Here is a 21574-nt window from a genome sequence, read left to right as displayed (position 1 = left end):
GCCAATTGCATAAAAGGATTAACAGTGCAGTTATGCATGGGGCTAATTGCTGTGATTTATTTAAATGACTATGCTGGGACCAAGGACAATCCTGACAAAGTTAGGAACCTCCAGAAATCCAAGCAAAAGGAACCCTCAGGAAGTTGGGGCAGAGTCTAGGCTGGGTACAGGCAAGACCTATATGCCTAACCTCTTCAAGGGTAGGAAATCTAGTCTCATTAGTTCTTTTTCTTTTATATTAGTGTATTTTTAATCACAAAACAATGATAATAAAGAAAGCTTGTCCACCCTGAAAAGGGAAATAAAATCCCTTATGTACTTATTAATTTCTAAGTCACAATGTTGGAAAATACAATTTCAGGTTACTTCAAAAGAGTTTAAAGAGTCATTGTACTAAAGCAAAGGCTCAGAAGATAAACCTGTGTTCAAATCCCAGTGGAGCCCTTTATGGAATAATTTGGGGAAAATTACTTACTTTCATAACTTTTTTAAAAAGCTACCTCATAAAGCTGATATCAGGATTTGATGAGAAAAATGCAGGTAAGTTCTTAGCAGGCCCTGGATCATAAAAAAGTCTCAATAGCTCTATAAACTCAATCTTAGGACTAACTTTGCAATGTTATCTGTGTAATCCAAGAAATTAAATGGTCTTTGGGCATTGTCAATCATCAGCCCTGAGGAGCCAAAAAGATTATGATAAATTTCCCCTTTACCATATGTTATATTTAAATAATTATTTACATCTATTCCTCTGCAATTCCAACCTCTCCCAAAGTGATTCAAAGAAGGAGTTTCATTTGTTATGAAGCATTTTTTAAAATCTCTAAACAATAAAATTAAGACATTAATTTAACTTCATAAGACTTTTCCCTTAAATGTAAAAATATCACATATAAAGTCATCAGAGTAGGGGATTATTACTTTCTCTATAAACTTTAACCTCAGTGTGCACCATTTCTAATCTAAAATTTTCTCCATTCTATTTAGATTGGCCCAAACTCCCTAGCTAAAAATTAATAAGAAGTTATATCCAAATGTGCCAATGGTCCATTGGCAGCCATCTGTGACATTATTGATTTGGATGAAAAACACAACTGGATCTAAAGGAATTTTTTTTTATTTATGAGGGAGAAGAAAAAGCCACTGAATTTTTGACAATGTTTAATTTCAATATTTAACACTGGGGTCTGCAGAGTTTGATTGGTTGGTTGGTTTAGTACTTTCAGTTTTACTATTTTATATAAAAACTAAAAAGAGTATTATATTTCTGCTTTCTATTCTATATCAATAACTTCTCCTAATGCAGGTTATTTGTATTGAGAAATTGTCTTTCACAGAATGAACTTACCCAAAAACAGAAACCTATGACAGGTCAATGAAATTTAAAAGTTAAGTCATGTTATATTTTATCCTTAAATTACACCATACTTATAGGCTAGCTAACCAGAAACCCAACCAGAACTGTCTATTCTCCTAATATATGAAAATCAAATTTTAGACTGGAACCACAGATTTTAATGGTTTACTAGCCTCAAGATCATCTCAGTAAATCCATAGCCGAAAAATGACCATTAATGAAGAAGAAAAAGTGAAAGTCAAAATGTTTTCTTTATGAAACATAACATATATAAAGTATATTTATTCTAGGTATATTTTTATATTCTTTAAGATATCTCAAAACTCCTATATAGAATCTTAGATTTCTTAGCATTTTCACCATAATATCCTCAATTCTAAAAGCATCATTTCTTTCAAAGCAAAATTAATTTAGTTGTCTTCAACCAGTCTTTGTTTAAATTTTGGGCAATAGCAAAATGTATAGGACAAAAGTTGAGAGAACAAAATAAAGGCAAAGAAAAAAAGTGGGAAAAGGCACAAAGTGATATGAAAATATTCAGAGAACAATGAGTACCCAGTAGTGCAGGAAGACTATAAGGCACCCTCCCTTCTATGGAGGAAGTTAAGGACCATGTTGCATTAGGAACAATAATGAAGCCAGAGTATTATAACATATTATAAAATAGTCAGATGTACAACACAGGAAACAGGAAGAAAGAGATGGCCATGAACTAGACTAATGGTGAGAAATCTCATGAAGGAGATGACGTTTAAGCTTGAGTTTGAAGCTCAGGTAGAATGATTTGAATAAGCCAGCAAAATGGAAGAAAGGCACTCCTCACCAAGAGCAACAAAGGTCCTAAATGGAACAAAGCATAATATCTTGGTCCAGAGCGAAAAGAAAGGTCTGCTTATAATTAAAGGATTTTTTTAAGGAAATGCTAACATTTTCCCTTGGATCACAGATTATAATTATTTATTATCATCATATATATTTTAATATTTAATATTAGTATTATCCATATTTTATGGGACAATAAGCTGAGACACAGAAAGGCTGAGTGTCTTGCTCAAGGCCACATAATCACCTCCTGAGGAGAATGCAGCACTCCTTCCACTCTACCACCCTTACTGCAGGGGCATGAGGCTGAAATATCGAGCAACATTATAGAAAAGACTTAATCCATCCACAGAGGCTTGAGAATGCTGATGAAGTGATGACAATACTTTTTTAAGAACATTACTAATCATGCCACAGTGAACAGGATAGAACTTAATTGACATAGTGATGAGCCAAAAAAAAAAAAAAAAAAAAACTTCAGAAGCTGGTGAAGTAATCCTGAGAAAAGTGGTGAAAGCCGGATTAGGGGTTTGCAGTGATATTAGAGAAAGAAAGAAATACATCAGATATGGCCAAAGCAACAAAAAATAGTGAGTTGGTGGATGTAGGAAAAAAAGAATGAAGTCAGAAATTAAAGTATCATCCAGTGAAAAACTGATGGCATAGTTCATTACAAAGCAATCAGACTCAACAGCTTCCCCTGCCCCTTACTCTCCTGCAAAGCCATGCTTTCCTCCTCACTGGCCATTTTCCAACTTCCAACTCTATCCTTTCATTCATTCATATTTTGCAGGCTGACTGTGGATTGGACAGTGGTCAGACTCTAAGAACAGAGATTACAGTAAAAGTAATAATGAGAACAAAACCATTTATTAAGCTCTTATTCTATGTATGACAACCACTGTTTTAAATGTTTTATATTAATTAACTCATTTGATCCCCAGTATAACTCTATAGGCTAAGCAAAAGTTATTATTCCTACTTTGGAGAGAAGGAGGACGTAGAATCCATCAAGTGTACACCTCCTTTCCCTGCCTATCTCCTTTCACCAGACTGATGGAATGCCATTCTGCATTCCCTCAGCCCCCTGCCCATGCCTCAAATGTAGCCTAGATGACTCTGTATTATTATCCCTGATTCATATGTATGTTTGTTTGCCTCTCCAGGTTGACTATTAACTCCTTAAGGAGCAAGAACTATATCTTAGTCACCTATGTAAACCCAGGTCAAACTGCATGTGCTCAATAAAACCTGTTGAAGGAATGAATACATTAATGAATATGAACAATCTGTTCCAGCCAAACTGGTCCATTTGGAGTCTCTACCAGCTTGGCATATTCACAGTCCCCACTTCCCAGAACAGTTCTCTCAATGATGTTGCACACATTGAAAAACTCCATTCATCTTTCCCAACACTCAGCTTAAATTCCACCTGCACCATGAAATTTTGTCAGGTGGCCCCATTCTAACATGCCTCCTTTCTCATTAGTCTTAGGTGCCAGTTCAACATCATAAAAGCTACCATCTTTGTACCTCTACCACCTGGTTCAAAACCAGGCTCTAACATAAACTAGCTGAGCTACTCCAGGCAAATTCCTGAAACTTTCTAAAACTTAGCTTTTTCCAGCTATAAAATGAGGTAAAAAAAAATAGATATCTTAGAGATTCTGGGGGAGGATTTAAGAAATGTAAACCATCTGAACATAGCAAATATTCAGAAAATAACTCCTTCTCTCCACACCTCCAAACCCTGAAGTCATTTACCATTTACACAGCTCTTAAGTTAACATTATATTTCATTTCTCTTCAATTAGACTGTAATGACTGATAAGGGGACTGAATCTCACTAATTTTTCTTTCAAACATCTATCAATGTGCTTACCATAGAGAAAAATAAAATTAAGAATTACAAAGTAACAGTTATAGTGGATTATGGGAATCAGTGCAAATTGTGCTAAAACTAGAATCATAAGTTTTCATCCAATTTAGCTGTAGAATTACCACATGGAACTTCAGTAATTTCATTCATGTCAAAGAATTCAACGAGTGACAGTGCAAATAAAGGCAAATAATTTTCTAAAGTATACAAGTTAATAAGTAATTTCTGGTTCATTAAAGGTAGTTTTAAATTAAATGTTACAGTATTAGAAGGCCCACCATACCTGTATTTGTTCACAGGTACTTTTATGAAAAGGTTTCATTTCACATATTCTTAGGCTTAATATGATTATAACAGAAACCCTTCATACCACTTTTTAACTCTATGAAACTAGACTGAAATATTCATTTTTTTCCTACTGGGTGGGGAAAATTATATGCTAAACTAGGGCAAAACTGGCAAGAGCCAAAATTTTTAATAATTGCCAGTGAAATAATCAAAATCTATCTTTAACTAAACTTTTTCTATCCAAATAGCTTTCATTAGTCTCAAGGCTTCATCATCCTCTGAACCTACTGGAATCTTTTTTATCCCCTATCCTGATTTATCATAGCCTTCTTTTATTGTATATTATCTTGATCAAGAATCAAATTCCCAGGGTAAGTTTTCTTTTTTTTTTTTCTTTTAACTGCTGCCCCAGTTGCATGTACTAACAAGTTGGAGGAGTTGCAATTTGTTGGGTAGTAATCTCCACTCTAACAATCAACTCTTCATTAATGCTCTCAACCACATTCCCTTTCCCTGCAGAAACTATTTCTTTAGATCATAAACTTGAAGATGCAGCTATAAATTTAATTTGAAAAGGCAATTCTCAATATAATAATGAGTGCCAAATCCCTATTCTTTCAATATCTTCAAGCTTCTCAAGTTATTCCTGTTTTATTTTGTTTCCATGGGGAGAAGTTCACGGTAAGTATTAGAGACATTCAGTTCTATCAGACCAAATACACCACAACTGAGAATATATATACACAATGATATACTAAGAAAGTCAAAAGTCAAGGAACCAAACTTATAATCAGTTCAACCATCTATTACATGCCTTTAGGAAAAAAATCATCACCTCTCTGAGCTTTAGCTTCCTGAGATACAAATTACAGATGATAACCACCATCTCTATCCTCAGCAGTTTGTTCCAGAGGATTTTACATTTCAGTATTACAAAAAGCATTACAAAATTTCATATCATGCATTAATAAAGTTTCAATTAAATACTTCACTAGACAAACTGTTATACCAGATTCTGTAAACAGTACACCTAAGAAAATGTTTTATTTATTGAGAAACATTACAACTATAGTTCATAATTTTTTAAGCAAGTACTCTTTACCATGGATGTATATTTTTGCAAGAAAATATTTACTTGCAAACATACCATATCTAAATTCTCTCTTTCTGGTCAATCAAAACTTATTGTAAGGTACTAGAGATTAGTATTGAGATTAGATTTTTTGGTTCTTGTGCTAAGAATTTCTGTATGCTAGTCTTCATAAAAAAATTTAATTATGAGGAATTTAGAAATGTAAAATAACCCAGGATTATGTCATATTTCAGATTTTTTAATGTTAAAAACAATGAAATCATTAAATTTTAAATTTATCAATCAATATTTACTTCCAATTTTTTAGACAAAATATTAATATATGGGCTGGGGTTGTAGCTCAGTAGTAGAGCGCTCGCCTAGCACATGCAAGGTCCTGGGTTCGATCCTCAGCACCACATACAAATAAATAAATAAAGCAAAGGTATTGTATCCACGTACAACTAAAAAAATTTAAATATATATATATATATATATATATATATATATATATTAATTAATATATACTCACTCTCCAAATAAAAGATTCCCTAACAAGCACACATACATATAATTTCCTAAATTGTGCTTTTTAGGCTTTTACTTCTTATATGCAGCAACACTTGGATGCTAATTAAATTATTTCCATATGTTTTTATTTTCTTTTTGGTTGGTTACAGGTTTTTACAAGATATTCTTACTATAGCATGATTCTGGTAGTCTTCATGCTACTTGTTGTTCCAATTAATTAAAACAGTTTAAAGCATAAATTATTTAAATCTTATTTTAACCATAATTTTGTAGCTAAAATTTTTTCCCAAAAACTTTGCAAACATTCTGTGCAAACTTAATTAATGCTGAGGAAAAAGGATTTTAATAGTTGCCCAATGTTCTTCAAAAGACAAAAAGAATAATGAAACATGCTCATCTGAACTCCACCCATTTTTCAATTTCAACATAGTAAATCTCCTGATTTTCTTAGGGCATATTCAAAAGCATACATATTGGTATTGGTTATTACTGAAGATAATTTATGCAATCATAAGTCAAAGATGCTAAGTTGACAAAAAGAAAACCATGCAAGTAAGCAAACCCTAACATCTGAGAGGCACACCCTCTCAGTATATAAGGGCTTGCCACTGTCCTTGGTAGCAGGCACTCCCTGAGCTCAACAGCATCAACATGTCTGTTAGATACAGCTCAACCAAGCAGTACTCTTCCGCCCGCAGTGGAGGAGGAGGAGGTGGAGGAGGATCATCCCTCAGAATTTCGAGCAGCAAAGGCTCCCTTGGTGGAGGATATAGCTCAGGGGGCTTCAGTGGTGGCTCTTTCAGCCGTGGGAGCTCTGGTGGAGGCTGTTTTGGGGGCTCGTCAGGTGGCTTTGGAGGAATGGGAGGAGGTTATGGTGGAGGTAGCTTTGGTGGAGGCTTCGGAGGCAGCAGCTTTGGTGGGGGCTATGGAAGTGGGGGCTATGGAGGAGGCAGCTTTGGAGGTGGCAGTTTCGGTGGGGGCAGCTTTGGTGGAGGTGGCTATGGAGGAGGCTTTGGTGGTGGATTTGGAGGAGATGGTGGCCTTCTCTCTGGAAATGAAAAAGTAACCATGCAGAATCTGAATGACCGGCTGGCTTCCTACCTTGACAAAGTTCGGGCTCTGGAAGAATCAAACTATGAGCTGGAAGGTAAAATCAAGGAGTGGTATGAAAAGCATGGCAACTCAAGCCAGCGGGAGCCTCGGGACTACAGCAAATACTACCAAACCATTGAAGAACTGAAAAATCAGGTAAGGAGCATTTTAAAATCCAACTTTAAATCTAATTCTATCCCTGTAATATGGGTAGATGAATCTTAAATTAAGTATAATATAGCTGTTCACTGTGTTGACCTATGTGATTTTCTTGCTTCCAAATAAATCCAGTCTCATCAAAGGAAAATTTGAGTGAAGGTATGGTCATGGCAATCTTCATCCAGCATGTGTTTTGTCTGTCTTACATGATGCAGATTACCAAGAAATTTTAGGTTTTAATGAACATATAATGAGCCCACAGTTAAATATGCCAGATCATTTACAAATGTAAGAATTGAAAAATATTAAATGAATAAGAACAAAATATTATTAAGATTGGTAACAAATAAGCCATATTCAATAGCAACATTGCAAAATCCATGAAGTCTCCTTTATGGAATTGGGATATTGCTTAACTCCAGGGAATCTGTGAATTGTACCTACCAGTTCAGATATATCTATTTATAAATATTTATAGCAAATGGAACAAATACAGGAGTGAGCCAGTCAAAAGTTGGTTGAAATACATAAAAATCACTAAGTATAAAAGAGGCTAATATTTTTATAGGATTACATTTAGTTAGTTTTCAGAAAGGGATGACACAGAAATAGAATAGTGTAGAAACTTCAAGATAGGTTTTTTAAATTTAAGTTTGTGGGTAAGCTTAAGATATTTTATATTTAAAAATAATCCACACAAAAAGTTTTTGGAAGAGAACAACATAAAAATGCAGCTTATCTATGTCACTATAAAAGCCATATTTGCATCTGACCTCTTCTTAAATGACTGTACCTATTCCCCCAGATCCTCAACCTAACAACGGACAACGCCAATGTCCTGCTTCAGATTGACAATGCCAGGCTGGCAGCTGATGACTTCAGAATGAAGTAAGCTAACTGAATGTGCAATACTATCAATACAAATACATCAATTGTTTATAATAGTGACTTTAGATGCCACAGTAGCATTTACATTTTCCTGAATTCACTCAAAGAGAATTATCTGAGAAACTGGAATTATCTGAGACAGTTTCAATTTCAGAATTACCTTCCTGGTAAGCTTTAAAGGAAGAAAATGCATTTAAAGTAATTGCTAATTTTCCTATGTGAGTTAGTGTATGGTAAACATTACCATGACAGGAAATCAACTCTAAATTTTTAAAGTCTTTTTCCACATACAACTCCTTCTAAAGAATTGTATCCAATATATGTATCATGCTTGTTGCAGGTATGAGAATGAGGTAGCCCTGCGACAAAGCGTGGAGGCTGACATCAACGGCCTGCGCAGGGTGTTGGATGAGCTGACCCTCTCCAAGGCTGATCTGGAGATGCAGATCGAGAGCCTGACTGAAGAGCTGCAGTACCTGAAGAAGAACCATGAAGAGGTGATACAAAATTATATTTCCCCCAATTTTTCAAAAGGTTCATTGTGGTCATGGTGCAGTCATTAAATCTTTTTTTGTTCCTCAAACAGGAAATGAGAGACCTTCAGAATGTATCTACTGGTGACGTGAATGTGGAAATGAATGCTGCCCCAGGTGTTGATCTGACTGAACTTCTGAATAACATGAGAAGCCAATATGAGCAACTTGCTGAAAAGAACCGAAAGGATGCTGAAGCCTGGTTCAATGAAAAGGTAATTCAACCACCCTTCACAGTGAAGCCCATGTAAGTTTTGTTGTCATGTCCGACTTTTCCCATATTTTCCCATTTTTATAATTCCAGAGCAAGGAACTGACTACAGAAATTGATAACAACATTGAACAAATGTCCAGCCACAAATCCGAAATTACTGAATTGAGACGCACGGTTCAAGGTCTAGAGATTGAACTACAGTCCCAACTGGCCCTGGTATGTTAAGTCTTGAGACATGACTTCCATTTTATCATAGAAACACAGATCTGAGGGTAAGAAAGCAGAAATAAAACTGGAACTCTATGCTAATGGAGGAAAAGAACTATTAGTATCAGTATGAAGTGCTGAGATTGAAATGTTGCCATTACATAAAACACTAATTCTATTCATTTCCCTTATTCTCCAATAGTATCTTATTAATAATTTGATAAGCTTCAGTATGCCAATTGAACAACGAGGTCATTAAGCAACAACAAAATCCTCTTTTCAGAAACAATCCCTGGAAGCCTCCTTGGCAGAAACGGAAGGTCGCTACTGTGTGCAGCTCTCACAGATTCAGGGCCAGATCACCTCCCTGGAGGAACAGCTGCAACAGATTAGAGCTGAAACCGAGTGCCAGAACGCTGAATACCAACAACTCCTGGATATTAAGATCCGACTGGAGAATGAAATTCAAACCTACCGCAGCCTGTTAGAAGGAGAGGGAAGGTAATTGGAAAACTGGGGAAATAAAAAAAAAAAAAAATCCCAATTGTTTTCAATCGACATTATGAATAGCAAGGCTTATCCAAACTCCCAAGAAAATGCCAGAGGATGGGAGGAAGGGAGGTGTAAGGAGGAGGCAGGGTACCGAAAAAGGAGTATGGTAAGAATGAATCTCAGGGTTGTGTGTAGTTAAAAGTTTGTTTTAAACAGTGGGTTTTAAAACACGTGCTTGGCAGTACTGTGTTCTCTCAAAACCTTGGCTTATCTACTAAAATAACATTTACCGGGAGACACCGTTTTCCAATGTTAGAAGATCACTGCTTACGACCCTCACCCCTCTTAGTTCCGGAGGCGGATCCTACGGCGGCGGACGCGGCGGCGGAAGTTCTGGCGGTGGCTACGGAGGAAGTTCCGGCGGCGGCAGCTACGGGGGCAGTTCCGGCGGCGGCGGCTACGGCGGAAGTTCCGGCGGCAGTCACGGAGGCAGTTCCGGCGGCGGCCACGGCGGTAGCTTCGGCGGCGGCAGCTCCGGTGGAGGTGGTCACGGCGGCAGTTCCGGCGGCGGCCACGGCGGCCACGGCGGCAGCTTTGGCGGTGGCAGCTCCGGCGGAGGCCAGAGCGGAAGCGGAGGCTTCAAATCCTCCTCTTCCGGGTCCGCTGGAGAGGCCTCATCTAAGGGACCAAGGTCAGCAGAAAATCTCTGGGGTAATCAGAATTAGTTTTAACTTTATGTGATGGTTTTAGTGCTTCTTAAGCTCTGGGGCTGTTTTTAAAAATGAAAATCTTAGGGTTTTCATTTGCATTTTTTAACAAAACGCACTTTTGACACCAATATTGAAGGAAAAGTGGCATGGTCTCAATGCCACCCACAGGGTAAACATTGATTGGATTATTTTTAATGTGAAAATTTGAATTTTCCTTTCTTAAAAAAATGTAATATCGTTTTTCCTTTTGAATATTTGCATGTTAATTAGCAAGGCTACCTACAAATTGCTTAACCTAAATTCTAATTTATTTATTATTATTCACAGATACTAACAAAACCAGAGTAATCAAGACAATTATTGAAGAAGTGACACCTGATGGTAGAGTTCTTTCATCTATGGTTGAATCAGAAACCAAGAAGCACTACTAATAAGTAGCATCAAGACGAAAGAGTCTCCCTTCACACAGGCCATTATATAACAGATGCATGGCAAAATGTTCAACACTTCTGTCTTAATGGTCTGTAGAAACAGGTTCACTCCTTGAAAATAAGGTGTCTAAAAGGTGTTTTGTGATTTCTGTATTTCTTCTTTTCACTTTGCCAGAAAGTGTTTTTTCATGGAAAAAGAAAAACTTTCTGTTCTCATTTACTAATGAATTTCAATAAACTTTCTTACTGATGCAAACTATCTGAATTTGTCAGAGTTTTTCTTTACTTAATCTTGTGGGTATGCTCAGACCAATTTAAGCAATCTCATTGAGTAAAAAGGTTCAGAAATCCCTAGTCTTATACTTTCTTAAAGATATGCAATATGTGATAAGCTCCCATCTCTCTTGGCTTTAAATTATTTCAGTCCTGGAAGTTTAAAATATTTCAAATAAGACCCAAAAAAATAAAAATGAAAATTCCACATTTTCTGATTGTCTACTCACATTTGCCTGCCCTTATTTTCTTCCTATATTACTTCATCCCAATTGCTATATTGCTTAAAAGATACTTTCCAAACGTAACCAGCCCAGTAAAATATCAAGGCCAGCAAAATTATTTGGTGTCTATCAGATGATGCTAGTGTGACCAAACGGGCAACTCTAGATCTCTGCTTTCCACAATCCTGCCCAGGGATCAGTACTAAAGACCTAGTATTTTCAGGGTTAGCCCAGTCCCATCCCTTAGCCAATAATAACCCAGCTGGCTTTACTTACTACTCTGCTAGGTAATACTATGAGGGAAAAAAAGAGGCTAGAGGGCTGGAGTTAATATGTCCCCCTAAAACTACTTGTATTCCCTGGTGGTCTCCTGGATTACCCATACCCACCAAATAGCAACCTTCCTCAATACCTTTGAGTTGAGCTCCAGTTTCTCCCAGGATTGGAACCCTGGTTAGCATGACATTTGGGATTCCCTCTACATTATACACTACCCTCAAACTGATTACAAGAGCCATATTTCAATATGAATGGACTTCTTACAGTCCAGGTTCCATAACCAACTTGATACCAAGTGTTACCACATCTGAGAAGCTCTCCACTTTAGTGCACATACCTCTTTATATGTGGACATTTGTACCAGCTTCTCTTATTAGAAGACAATTCCCCATTGAAGACCCAACATGCCTCATTGTGAAGCCCTGAAACAGGTATTGCTGGATGAGGACTGAGTTCCTACTGTGTGTAATAGTGCTGGAGTGGCTGCTGTTCAGAAACACAATCTTTGAAATTATCATCTAATAAAGTTAACCAAATCCCTGGGATGGATTGTTCATAAAGTGAGATGACCATTGTCCTTATCCTGCAGAAACAAAAGTTTTCATATCCAATACCATTGATTCAAGACAAGTTATCATGAGACAGTTGTCCTTGGTATTACGCTTTGTCTCCTCTGTCCATTCTTCCCTCCTTACTCCAGCCAGGATCTTGGCTGGTCAGAATTCTTTATCTAGTTGAGTGGCAACCCAAAACCTTCTTCGTACCTTTTCAGACTTCCAATACCTCATTAAATATTTATATTAAATTCTCTCAGATAAAGTACCTGATAAAGAATTACTCTCTTGACTGATACTGTGGTACAATGGTTGAATAAATAGAATCTGTCAAAAAACAATTTTGACAAGAACATTGGTATTTGTGAAAAATAAATTTTTAATTATTAAGTAGCATATAACACTATTTTTACCATGTAGCTTTGTCATGTAGCTATTTTTTTTACATCCTGAACATATTTTTACAGATACTAAAATTGTTGTAGAATCCTGCTAAGCAGTTCACAGTGAAATTGGCAGAGTCAACTTGTCACCCATGTGAAATTATACTGCATAGTAAAAAGCTTGTTTCTCCCAAATATTCTCTAATGCTGCTTAAGGCCTTAACATTTTGCACACTGGCCTTGATATTTATGATGACTTGATATTTTGCTTGGAAATGGAGAATATCTTTGTTAGGATCGCCTTTATCAGGGAGGTAGCTTGATTAAGATTAAATAAGGGTACATTCAATATATCCCATCTGGAGTGCATCTTGACAGTAGGAATTGGGGAAAGTGCCTTCTCATGGTTATAAACATGAATTTTCAAGTCAGTGATCCCTGGGTTTCATATCCTGGCATTACATTTACATATTATTTTAACATAGAGAAGTTACTTCTGAACATTATATTTTTTTATCTGTACAATAAAAACAAAACAATGGCCTCCTCCCCACACTTATCCAAGGGTGGTACATTGCAAGACTTTCAGTGAATGCCTGCTAGTACAGAACCCCATACTGTGTTTTTTTCCATACATACATACCTATAATAAGTTTTTACCTTTACAACTTCTCTTCAGTGTATCCAAATTTCCAGCATCACTAGTATTACATTTTAGGGCCATTATTAAGTAACATAAAGATTTGAGGAAAACAACCACTGCAATACCACAACAGTCAATTTGATAAGTGAGCTTCTAAGTGACTAATGGATGGGTTGTGTATACAGCAATTCTCACCCCAGAAGGAATAGCACAAGATTTCATCACACTACTCAGAACATTACACAATTTAAAAGTTGTAAGTTATTTATTTCTGAGATTTACCATTTAATATTTTTGGACCTCACTTCACTGTGGGTAACTGAAACCATGCAAAGCAAAACCGCATATGATGAGAAACTACTGTAAACCACAAGTTGAAAATTCAAAATCATTAAGCTAAGTCAAAGGAGCCAGACTCAAAGGCTAATGTGCTGCACCTCGTTTATATGATATTCTTAAATAAGTTAAGCTGAAAAATTAGGAAACAGACCAGAGGTTGCCAGAGGGCTAAGGGAGGGCATTCACCACAAAGGGGTACAAGGGAACTTCTCAAAATTAAGGAAATGTTCTCCACCTTGTTTCTGGTGGCTATAATACAACTGAATGTGTCGAAGTTAATTGAATTATACATTTCCTATAAAGTTCACAGGGGTTTTAATCCTCAATAACCTTTCCTTTTTAAAAAGTGAAAATAAACAAATTGTGACTGAACATTTCATTTTTCAGTGTGTTAAATGTTGTCGATTTCTACTCTATTTTTAGCTCCAAAAACAAAGCTTATACTCCAACAACTGGAAAGCATGGAATTTCTTTATAACAAGGAATATGTCGAAAATAAATAATTTCCATTATAATGCATTTTAATGACCATGCTTCGTGAGTCATACTCTTATTAATCTAAAGAGCCTAGGAATTAAGTAAAGCTGAACCATAGACTGTCTATAATCACATCAGTTTATACCTGCAAGGCTGGTATGAGAAAGAAAAGATAAAAGAGTCATAACATACATACAATCTTTAAAATTCTTCCCCCTGCTTCTTCTGGTATCTTGTTATCAAAGTCAGTTTGGGGGTGTGGATGAGTCATATTTGGATAACTAGATTGTTTCTGTTGGAAAGAGATACAGGGAGCTGGTAGGTAATTGCTACTTGATAGGCAGCCAAGAGAAACAGGCTCACAGCAACGTCTCCTCTCTGATGTATCCTCGCCCTTCCAAGCTCCATGTCACCTCCCTCTTGAGGTCTTTTTTTTCTTCTATAAGAAGTTCATCTTCCAAATTGCCTTTTTAGAAAAAGAATGAAATAACGTTCTCCCTGCTGCCCATCACTCATTCCTTTTCACCTCCTTCTCCCCAAACCTGTCCATTGTCTTTCTGCCTTCTTAAAATAACTCCAGTTATTGATCTAAAGGAACCTAATGTCTACCCCAGACTTTAGCTCACAGTGCACACCATTTATTGGTTGGTTGAGCATTCATTTAGCAGCATCAGGCACTGTGCCAGGTAATGGGGATAAAATAGTGAATGGAACACAATTTCTGACCTCAAAGAGCCCATAAATAGCAGAAATAGACAGCCACTCAGAGAGCAGAACGCACTACACAGAATTAATCCCAGGTTGCCATGGTAGCTTTAAAATGCAATATTTCCTATACAATTGAGATCATCCCTAGAAACCTATGCCCTCTGAAATGTCCACAGGGGGTTTACATAGAGATTCAAACCAAACTTTCAGTCTTCTCATTTCTGGTGGGAAGAGATACAGGGAGCTGGTAGGTAATTGCTCTTTTTATCTGTTCATCTGCCGTCTTAGAAGAACTGATTATCTTCTCCAAAATTGGTGACAAAGACCAAGATGTCCCATCTTGGTAGGGACAACATGCATTACATTTATTTATTTGTGGAAACTATGTCGAGATGGAAGAAATGAAACAATCACAATGGAATTTCTACTTCATTCTAATTAAGGGAAAGGTATTCACATAGCTACAAGACTCTAATGATCATAAATACTATTTAGAATCATTTATATGTATATAATTATTCTTTATGTGTAGGATACTGTATTATATGGTGAGGACACACCAAAGTAAGGAAGTCTTTGCTTCTGTTATCAAATGATATGGAGAACAATGACACTCTGTATGTACACGTAGATGTTTACAATTATCAAAGTGCTTATCTCTGTATGTGGAAATCATCTTCAGCACCACCTTTGGACCTATGCAGAGCTCAGAAATACTTAATGACTTGCGCAAAGCTCCACACACAGCAAGTGGCAGACTTACATCCTGAACCCAGGATCTCTGGTTTTTGAGCCTAGAGCTCCTTCTTATAGAGCAGAGATTTCTAGACATTTTCCATTACAGACTCCTAGTCAATAAAAATATTCTGATGTGCACAATGAGTATATTACTTACCTTAAACGATACATAAATACATGCCTTCATATATGTGCTGTACTGTAGCTCAATGCACAACATATATTAGTGCAAACACAGTGAAAATTTTGGTCACAGCTATGCAGACAGAATTCCTTGAAATTTAGCATAAACTGGAACTAGTTTCCAGACAGATCATTATAAATAGGATTTTCACTGCAATGAATGTCCCATGGGAGATTCAAAAGTCATGTGGAACACAGGACAATTCCTTGTGTCAGACGGTATCATGAATTTCTGGATAGCTGGCATTCTTGCCCCCTGCCCATCACATGCCAGCAATGATCCTATCACTGTATGACCACACACACACACACACACACACACACACACACACACACACTATGCCCTAGAGGACTGTCTCCCTTCACTGAGACTGAGAACTAAGCTTTTATTCCTTGCACATGAAGAGTACCTGTAGGAAAAAACTTGTCAGCATATGTTCCCCAGGAACTCTTTGGGAAGTCCTTCAATAAACTAGACTGTAATCCCAGTGAAATGGGGACCATATCTGCCTTATCCATCACTATAAACCCAAGCCCAGCACAGTTATCATCACACAAATAGCAAATGCTCAATAAATGTTGGTTAAGTAAGTAACAAAATGAGTGAGTTAAGTGCCTACAACACCTCCCAAGGCAAATCCAGAAAGGCTGAGGTTAAAAAAGAGAAAGAGCAGCCATGTCATCCAGGGTCTCCCATATGTTAGGAACTTTTCTAGCCTTCCACACTCACTACTTCTTTTATGGAAAATATCTAAACTCAGTTAATGGTGGTCTCAACCTTCTAGAAGACTCCTCTCACCTCCAGTAATAGCAGCTCCCCCCTCCCAGCAGGTGATTTTAGAACCTAAGACACTGGTTCAGAGCCAGTGAGGATACTTCTAAATGTGAATGCAGGTAGAGAGGGTCCCTCCAGTGCTTTCCGATTCATTCACTGTTTCCATGTTTCTCTGGGACTGAGGTAAGAGAAGGCAAGTACTGAAATGGAAGCTCAGTAAAAGCTGCCAACGCCAATGGTGTTTTGCACCAATGCAAAAAGAACCCTTCTTTCCATGAATAAAGCAGAAGAAAAGTGCAGCAGAAACAGCTGTGCCAGAGAAAGATCAAGCCTTCTGGACAATGTCAAGGGTGTGGTGCACTGTGGAACTCCAGCAGGGAAGCCTTTTCAGAACTCTGCCAGGAGGAGGGAAGGGTTTGGAGCCCCTGAAAGTTTAACCCAATGGATCAAGTTCACTCATTTATTCAGAAAACACAATTGAACACCAAATGTCAGGCCATGTGCTGGGTCCTGCAAATAAAAAGCTAAATGAGTCAAAACTGTCCCCCATGATACATGCCACAATAGAAGTATGTGTCAGGGGCTGGAGATCATAGGCAAGCCAATGTTGGAATACGAATTATAATGGCTTATCGGGGAAGATTCACTAAAAGATGTGGCTCTTGGACTGAACCATGGAGAGCAGCACAAATTGAACGATTAAAAGGTGAGAAGTAAACTCTAAAACAAATACAGGCGTAGCTACCAGTACTGCACAGAGGTATCCAGCTTCACAACTGTGATTCATATAAAAAAATCTCTATAGAATCTTTATGTCTGATCCTTAACTTAATCACCTCTGTAAAGTCCCTTTTGCCAGGTGAGGTAATAAATTTCACGGTTCTGAAGATTAGGGTGTGGTCTTCCTTGGTAGACCATTACTTTGCCCACTCCAGGAGACATCCTGGATTCTCTCCCTAATCCACACATCCTTACCACACCAGCCATTACCAGGTGCTAGCGAGAGACTTCCTCCAAAATCATCCCAATTCCATCCAGTTCTAATTTCACTACCACTTCCCTGACTCGGGTCACTTTAACACCTCACCTAAATTACTGAGCTGGCTTCCCTAATGGTTTCCCACGGCTACTCTCCCGCCCCCCGCCCCATCCATTCTCCACACTGCAGCCAGAGTGGCCTTTCTAAAATCACTCCTCTGCTTAAACCTCTCAGTGATCTCCCTTTACACCCAAGACCCAATTCAGAATCTTTCACCTGGCCCCTAAGTCTCTTCCTGGACAGCCCTCAGCCCCCCCACCCCTGCATGCTCATCACCAGCAGGGTCCCCTCAGTTCTTGAAGGCACCACACTCTTCCTTCCTGCTACGGTTTGGAGATGGTCTGAATATGTTCCCCAGGGGTTCATGTTGAGAGGTGGAGGAGTTGGTTAGGTCACTGGAGGCTCTACCTTTGGAAGGAATTGATGAGATCCTGCTTAGATCTTTGAAAGGATTGTTCTAAGAGGGAGTCTGGTGCCTCCCAGTGCTGTGGCTTCTGATCTCACTGTGTGGTCACAGGTACTCCCACCACAATGCCATCTGCATGAGGTCCCCACCAGAGCCAAGCCCAGGACAATGCCACACTCTCGGGCCTCCAGAACTGTGAACTACATAATCCTCCTTTCATTATAAAGTACTCAGCTTCAGGTATTTTGTTACGGACCTGAAAACCAGACTAATACACCTTCTCATACTAAGTGTAAATGTTGTGTTAATATTTATATTTTCTCCTCCCAGAATGCCCCTCCACTCTCTGGCCTGGAAATCACTCTCTCATCTTTCTGGTATTTTCTTAATGTCATTTCTTCAAAGAGGTGGCCCCAACCTAAATTAGGTCCTCCCTCAATAGTTCCATGTTCTTTCCTTCCCAAATTCTTAATATAATTTGAATTTCATGATTATTTACTTAAGGCCCATCTCCCCCAGTGAACAATAAGTTCCATAAGAGTTGATAAAGCATTTGTTTCCTTCCCGTCTGAATCACCTGCTACTAACACAGTGCTTGCACATAATGGATGCTCCTTAACTATTTCTATATAAATAAATGAATGTCACTTAATAGGCAGCCTAACTGTAGCCAAAAGCTTCGATTTGCTACTAACTTGACATTCTGAAGAGAATTTTGTAAGAACTGTGCTTATGCTTTTTTTTTTTGGAGAGGAATTTGGGGGTTGAGTTTTATTTTTCTACCTGATCCTAGGATAATTATATGCACTGAAATGCAATGAGTCACCAGGCCCATTCTGGGCTTTATTCATCCCGTTTTATGGTATTTATCCTTTAACAGTTCTTTTCCTCAGTTTCTTCATATTTAAAAAGGGTGAGGGACCCTCCCCTGAATTTCCAGCTTCCTTGTAAGGGTCAAATGACATAATATACAAGAATTCATTTTGGAAGTGGTAAAGCACACGATTAATGTAAAGCAATCTTATCTTTATATCCACCGCACTCTGGAACCTCAGAAAAAGATCATTGTTGAGTGAGTGTCAGTGGTTTGATCATTTCCAGCTGAGGGCACGCAGGACACAGGCTGATAGGGAGGTTCCACCCCAAGCACCTGAGCAGCAATACTCATTTGAAGGTGAACGTTGCCCCCTGGTGGAAATAGAGGGTAGAGACACACTCCGCAGCCCGGAATTACCAGGGGTCCTGATAGATGCTGAATGTAAAGAATTGACTATTTAGAATGACTTTAAAAGCTAACAGCTTGTTTTCTTTCTATTTTATGCTGTTTTATTTATTTTGCATTGACAAATAAAAATTGTATGTGTTTACAGTATACAACAGAATGTCTTGAAATATGTATACATTTTGAAGTGGCTCAAACAATTAACATCATCATTTTTTATAGTGAGGACACTTAAAATCTATTCTTTCTCTTAGCAATATTTAAGTATAAAATACATTGTTCTTTTCTTTTTGTTGTGAAATGTTCTTCTGGAAACACTTTATTTACATATGAAAATGTAGATGTGCTAAACCAATTAGTTGTCTGGTTATTATTTAATAAGTAATTATAAACAATTAGCAAAAGATAATAATAAAGGGTAGTAATAATAAATGAGTTACATAATAGACACCAAAGATATTTTACGATTCTCTATATATGCTAATACACTGATTCTTTAATATTTCAACTTCAACAATTCAAAGAAAAATTTTATAATTCATATAATATGCTGACTAAGAAAGGCAATTAATAAAATAGATTTTCATATTAACATGCATGATAGAGTAATTATTTATATCTAAAATAGGCTCCTCATGTGGCCAGAATCTCAAGGTCACCTTGAACATCACCAGCTTTCACCTGGGAATGTGCCTCATGGCCCTGAATAAATTGTTTAGTATTTATCATCTGCAAATAAGGGGCTGAATTAAGTGATGTCTAAGGCTCTTTGCAACTTTACAAATATCCTACAACATTGCCTAGACTCTGCGTTTAAAGGCTATGCCAATGCTGCCCACAGCACCAGCTGACCAGCTTTAGGCTGCTTAGAGCAACACTGTTCCCAGAGATACTCCTGACTGTCCTTGTGATAACACAACCACATACCTTTCTTCCCTACCTGAGCCTGAAGCTCAGAAAGCAAAGCCACCCCAAGCACTTACCCCTGCATCATGTGGCTATCTCCCTTCCCCTTTTGCCCACTATGTTGTGAGGTAGCCAAGAGGATACTTGTTAGAGGATACCCACTAGACTTTCAACTTTCAAAACTGTGAGCTAAATAAACCTCTTTTCTTTCTAAACTACCCAGCCTCAGCAACTTTGACACAACAACAGAAAATGGACTAATACAGCAACCTGTCTTCCTTCACCTTTATCAATCTCTTATTCACATTCTTGCCTGCTACAAGACCTCATAATGATGCCCAATCACTTAACCTGTCTTTTCCCTCAGACTCTCTCTAGTGTCACTTTCTTCTTTCTATATGATCATATAGCCATAGCCATTTTCTCAGGATTAGAAACTTCTCTGGCACTCTTTTTTTTTTTCTTGTAAACCCGCTTCAAATTGCTAAACCCACATCAGTCTGATGCATCGTCCTCTCTATTCCTTCACCAAGATTACTTCCACATATGAAGGGGAATGTCAACACAAATGAGACCTCGACCCTCTATACTCCATGACAATCCCTCACTCACCACTGATCAGGTATTTTCCCACATCAGTGGACTTATTCTGAACATTCACTCTTCCTATCAGTCATCTTTGGGACATCCCACCAAACCCTTGAACCCAATTGATCCAAGACTAAACTTGGTGTCTTCACCCCACCCCAGAATCACTAACTCAGTTAATACTATGAGTTCTCAGCATCTGAAACCAATTACTAAAAGGAGTCCCTAACCTCCCTTTGTCCTTACTCTCCAAGGTCATTGGAAGCCCATATCCTCCCAACTCCATCTTCTCCCCAACCCCACTGCCTCCATCCTCCCCACCTGGACCATTGCTCTAACCTTGTCATAGCCTTCTTTTAATCCAGCCTGGTCACATCATCCTCTGCTTTTCCCTTAGTCTCCATTCCAATCTCTTTAGATGAACACAGAAGACTAAATGCAATCCAGCCCCTGTCTAGACCTGACAACAGATTCTGACTCCGATAGCAGCCCTTTCATTTCTGCACTTATTTAGCACCAGGTCTTTTGTTTTTGTGTTTAACACACAGCACCAAGCAGGTACTCATATATGTTAAATAAAGGAACAGGTCCACGTTTGTGTCACAGTCCAAAGTAATAAATAGATGGTGTGTGTGTGTGTGTGTGTGTGTGTGTGTGTGTGTGTGTGTTAACACACTTTGAGGGGGAGGAATGAAATATCTGTGGCTGTAGTTAATATCCTTCATACATCTCGGTGGTAATTGAGACCCTACTGCAGCTGAGGGTGCCCTCTCCTGATCTTACTTACCTTTTAACATTTGATCACACCCTGCACTAGATAATGATGGCATATTCCTAGGATCCAGATGAAAGTAAAGGATGACTCACTCAAAATTAGAAGCTAAAATAATGAAGTTAATAGAGAACAAACCCTATCTCAGGTGAGATAAATATCCTGAAGCAACACCCAGAGATGTTAGACATTAATTATTTTTTTAATCATCCAATTATACGTAATTTCGTGCTAATCTAAATGATGCCATTTTTTCTTTTGGCAGACATAACTCACATGGAAACAGCCCCCATGACTGTATATAAAAGCTCAAAGAAGCCATCGGGCGCCCGGTCCACATTCTGTTCTTTGACGGTTGCCCACAGCAGAGGCCACGTTTGCCCCGACACC

At 38.0% G+C, this 21574-nt stretch overlaps 1 protein-coding gene across 1 annotated transcript; it reads left to right on the top strand.

Moving 5' to 3' along the window:
• Positions 1 to 6600: 6600 nt before the first annotated feature.
• Positions 6601 to 10878, top strand: KRT10 (keratin 10; the record flags this gene model as incomplete). The annotated part of the gene is made up of 8 exons (XM_081272099.1): positions 6601 to 7197; positions 8006 to 8088; positions 8429 to 8585; positions 8675 to 8836; positions 8926 to 9051; positions 9326 to 9543; positions 9884 to 10245; positions 10572 to 10878. The coding sequence occupies 8 exons, from the start codon at positions 6601 to 6603 to the stop codon at positions 10673 to 10675; spliced, it is 1809 nt and encodes a 602-aa protein (XP_081128225.1). The 3' UTR covers positions 10676 to 10878.
• Between the last annotated feature and the right edge of the window lie 10696 nt (positions 10879 to 21574).

Source organism: Spermophilus citellus, assembly GCF_964194105.1.
Source record: "Spermophilus citellus genome assembly, chromosome: 17".
Taxonomy (NCBI): Eukaryota; Metazoa; Chordata; class Mammalia; order Rodentia; family Sciuridae; genus Spermophilus; species Spermophilus citellus.
Note: the sequence above shows the minus strand (reverse complement) of the source record. Positions and strands in the feature narration are given on the sequence as shown.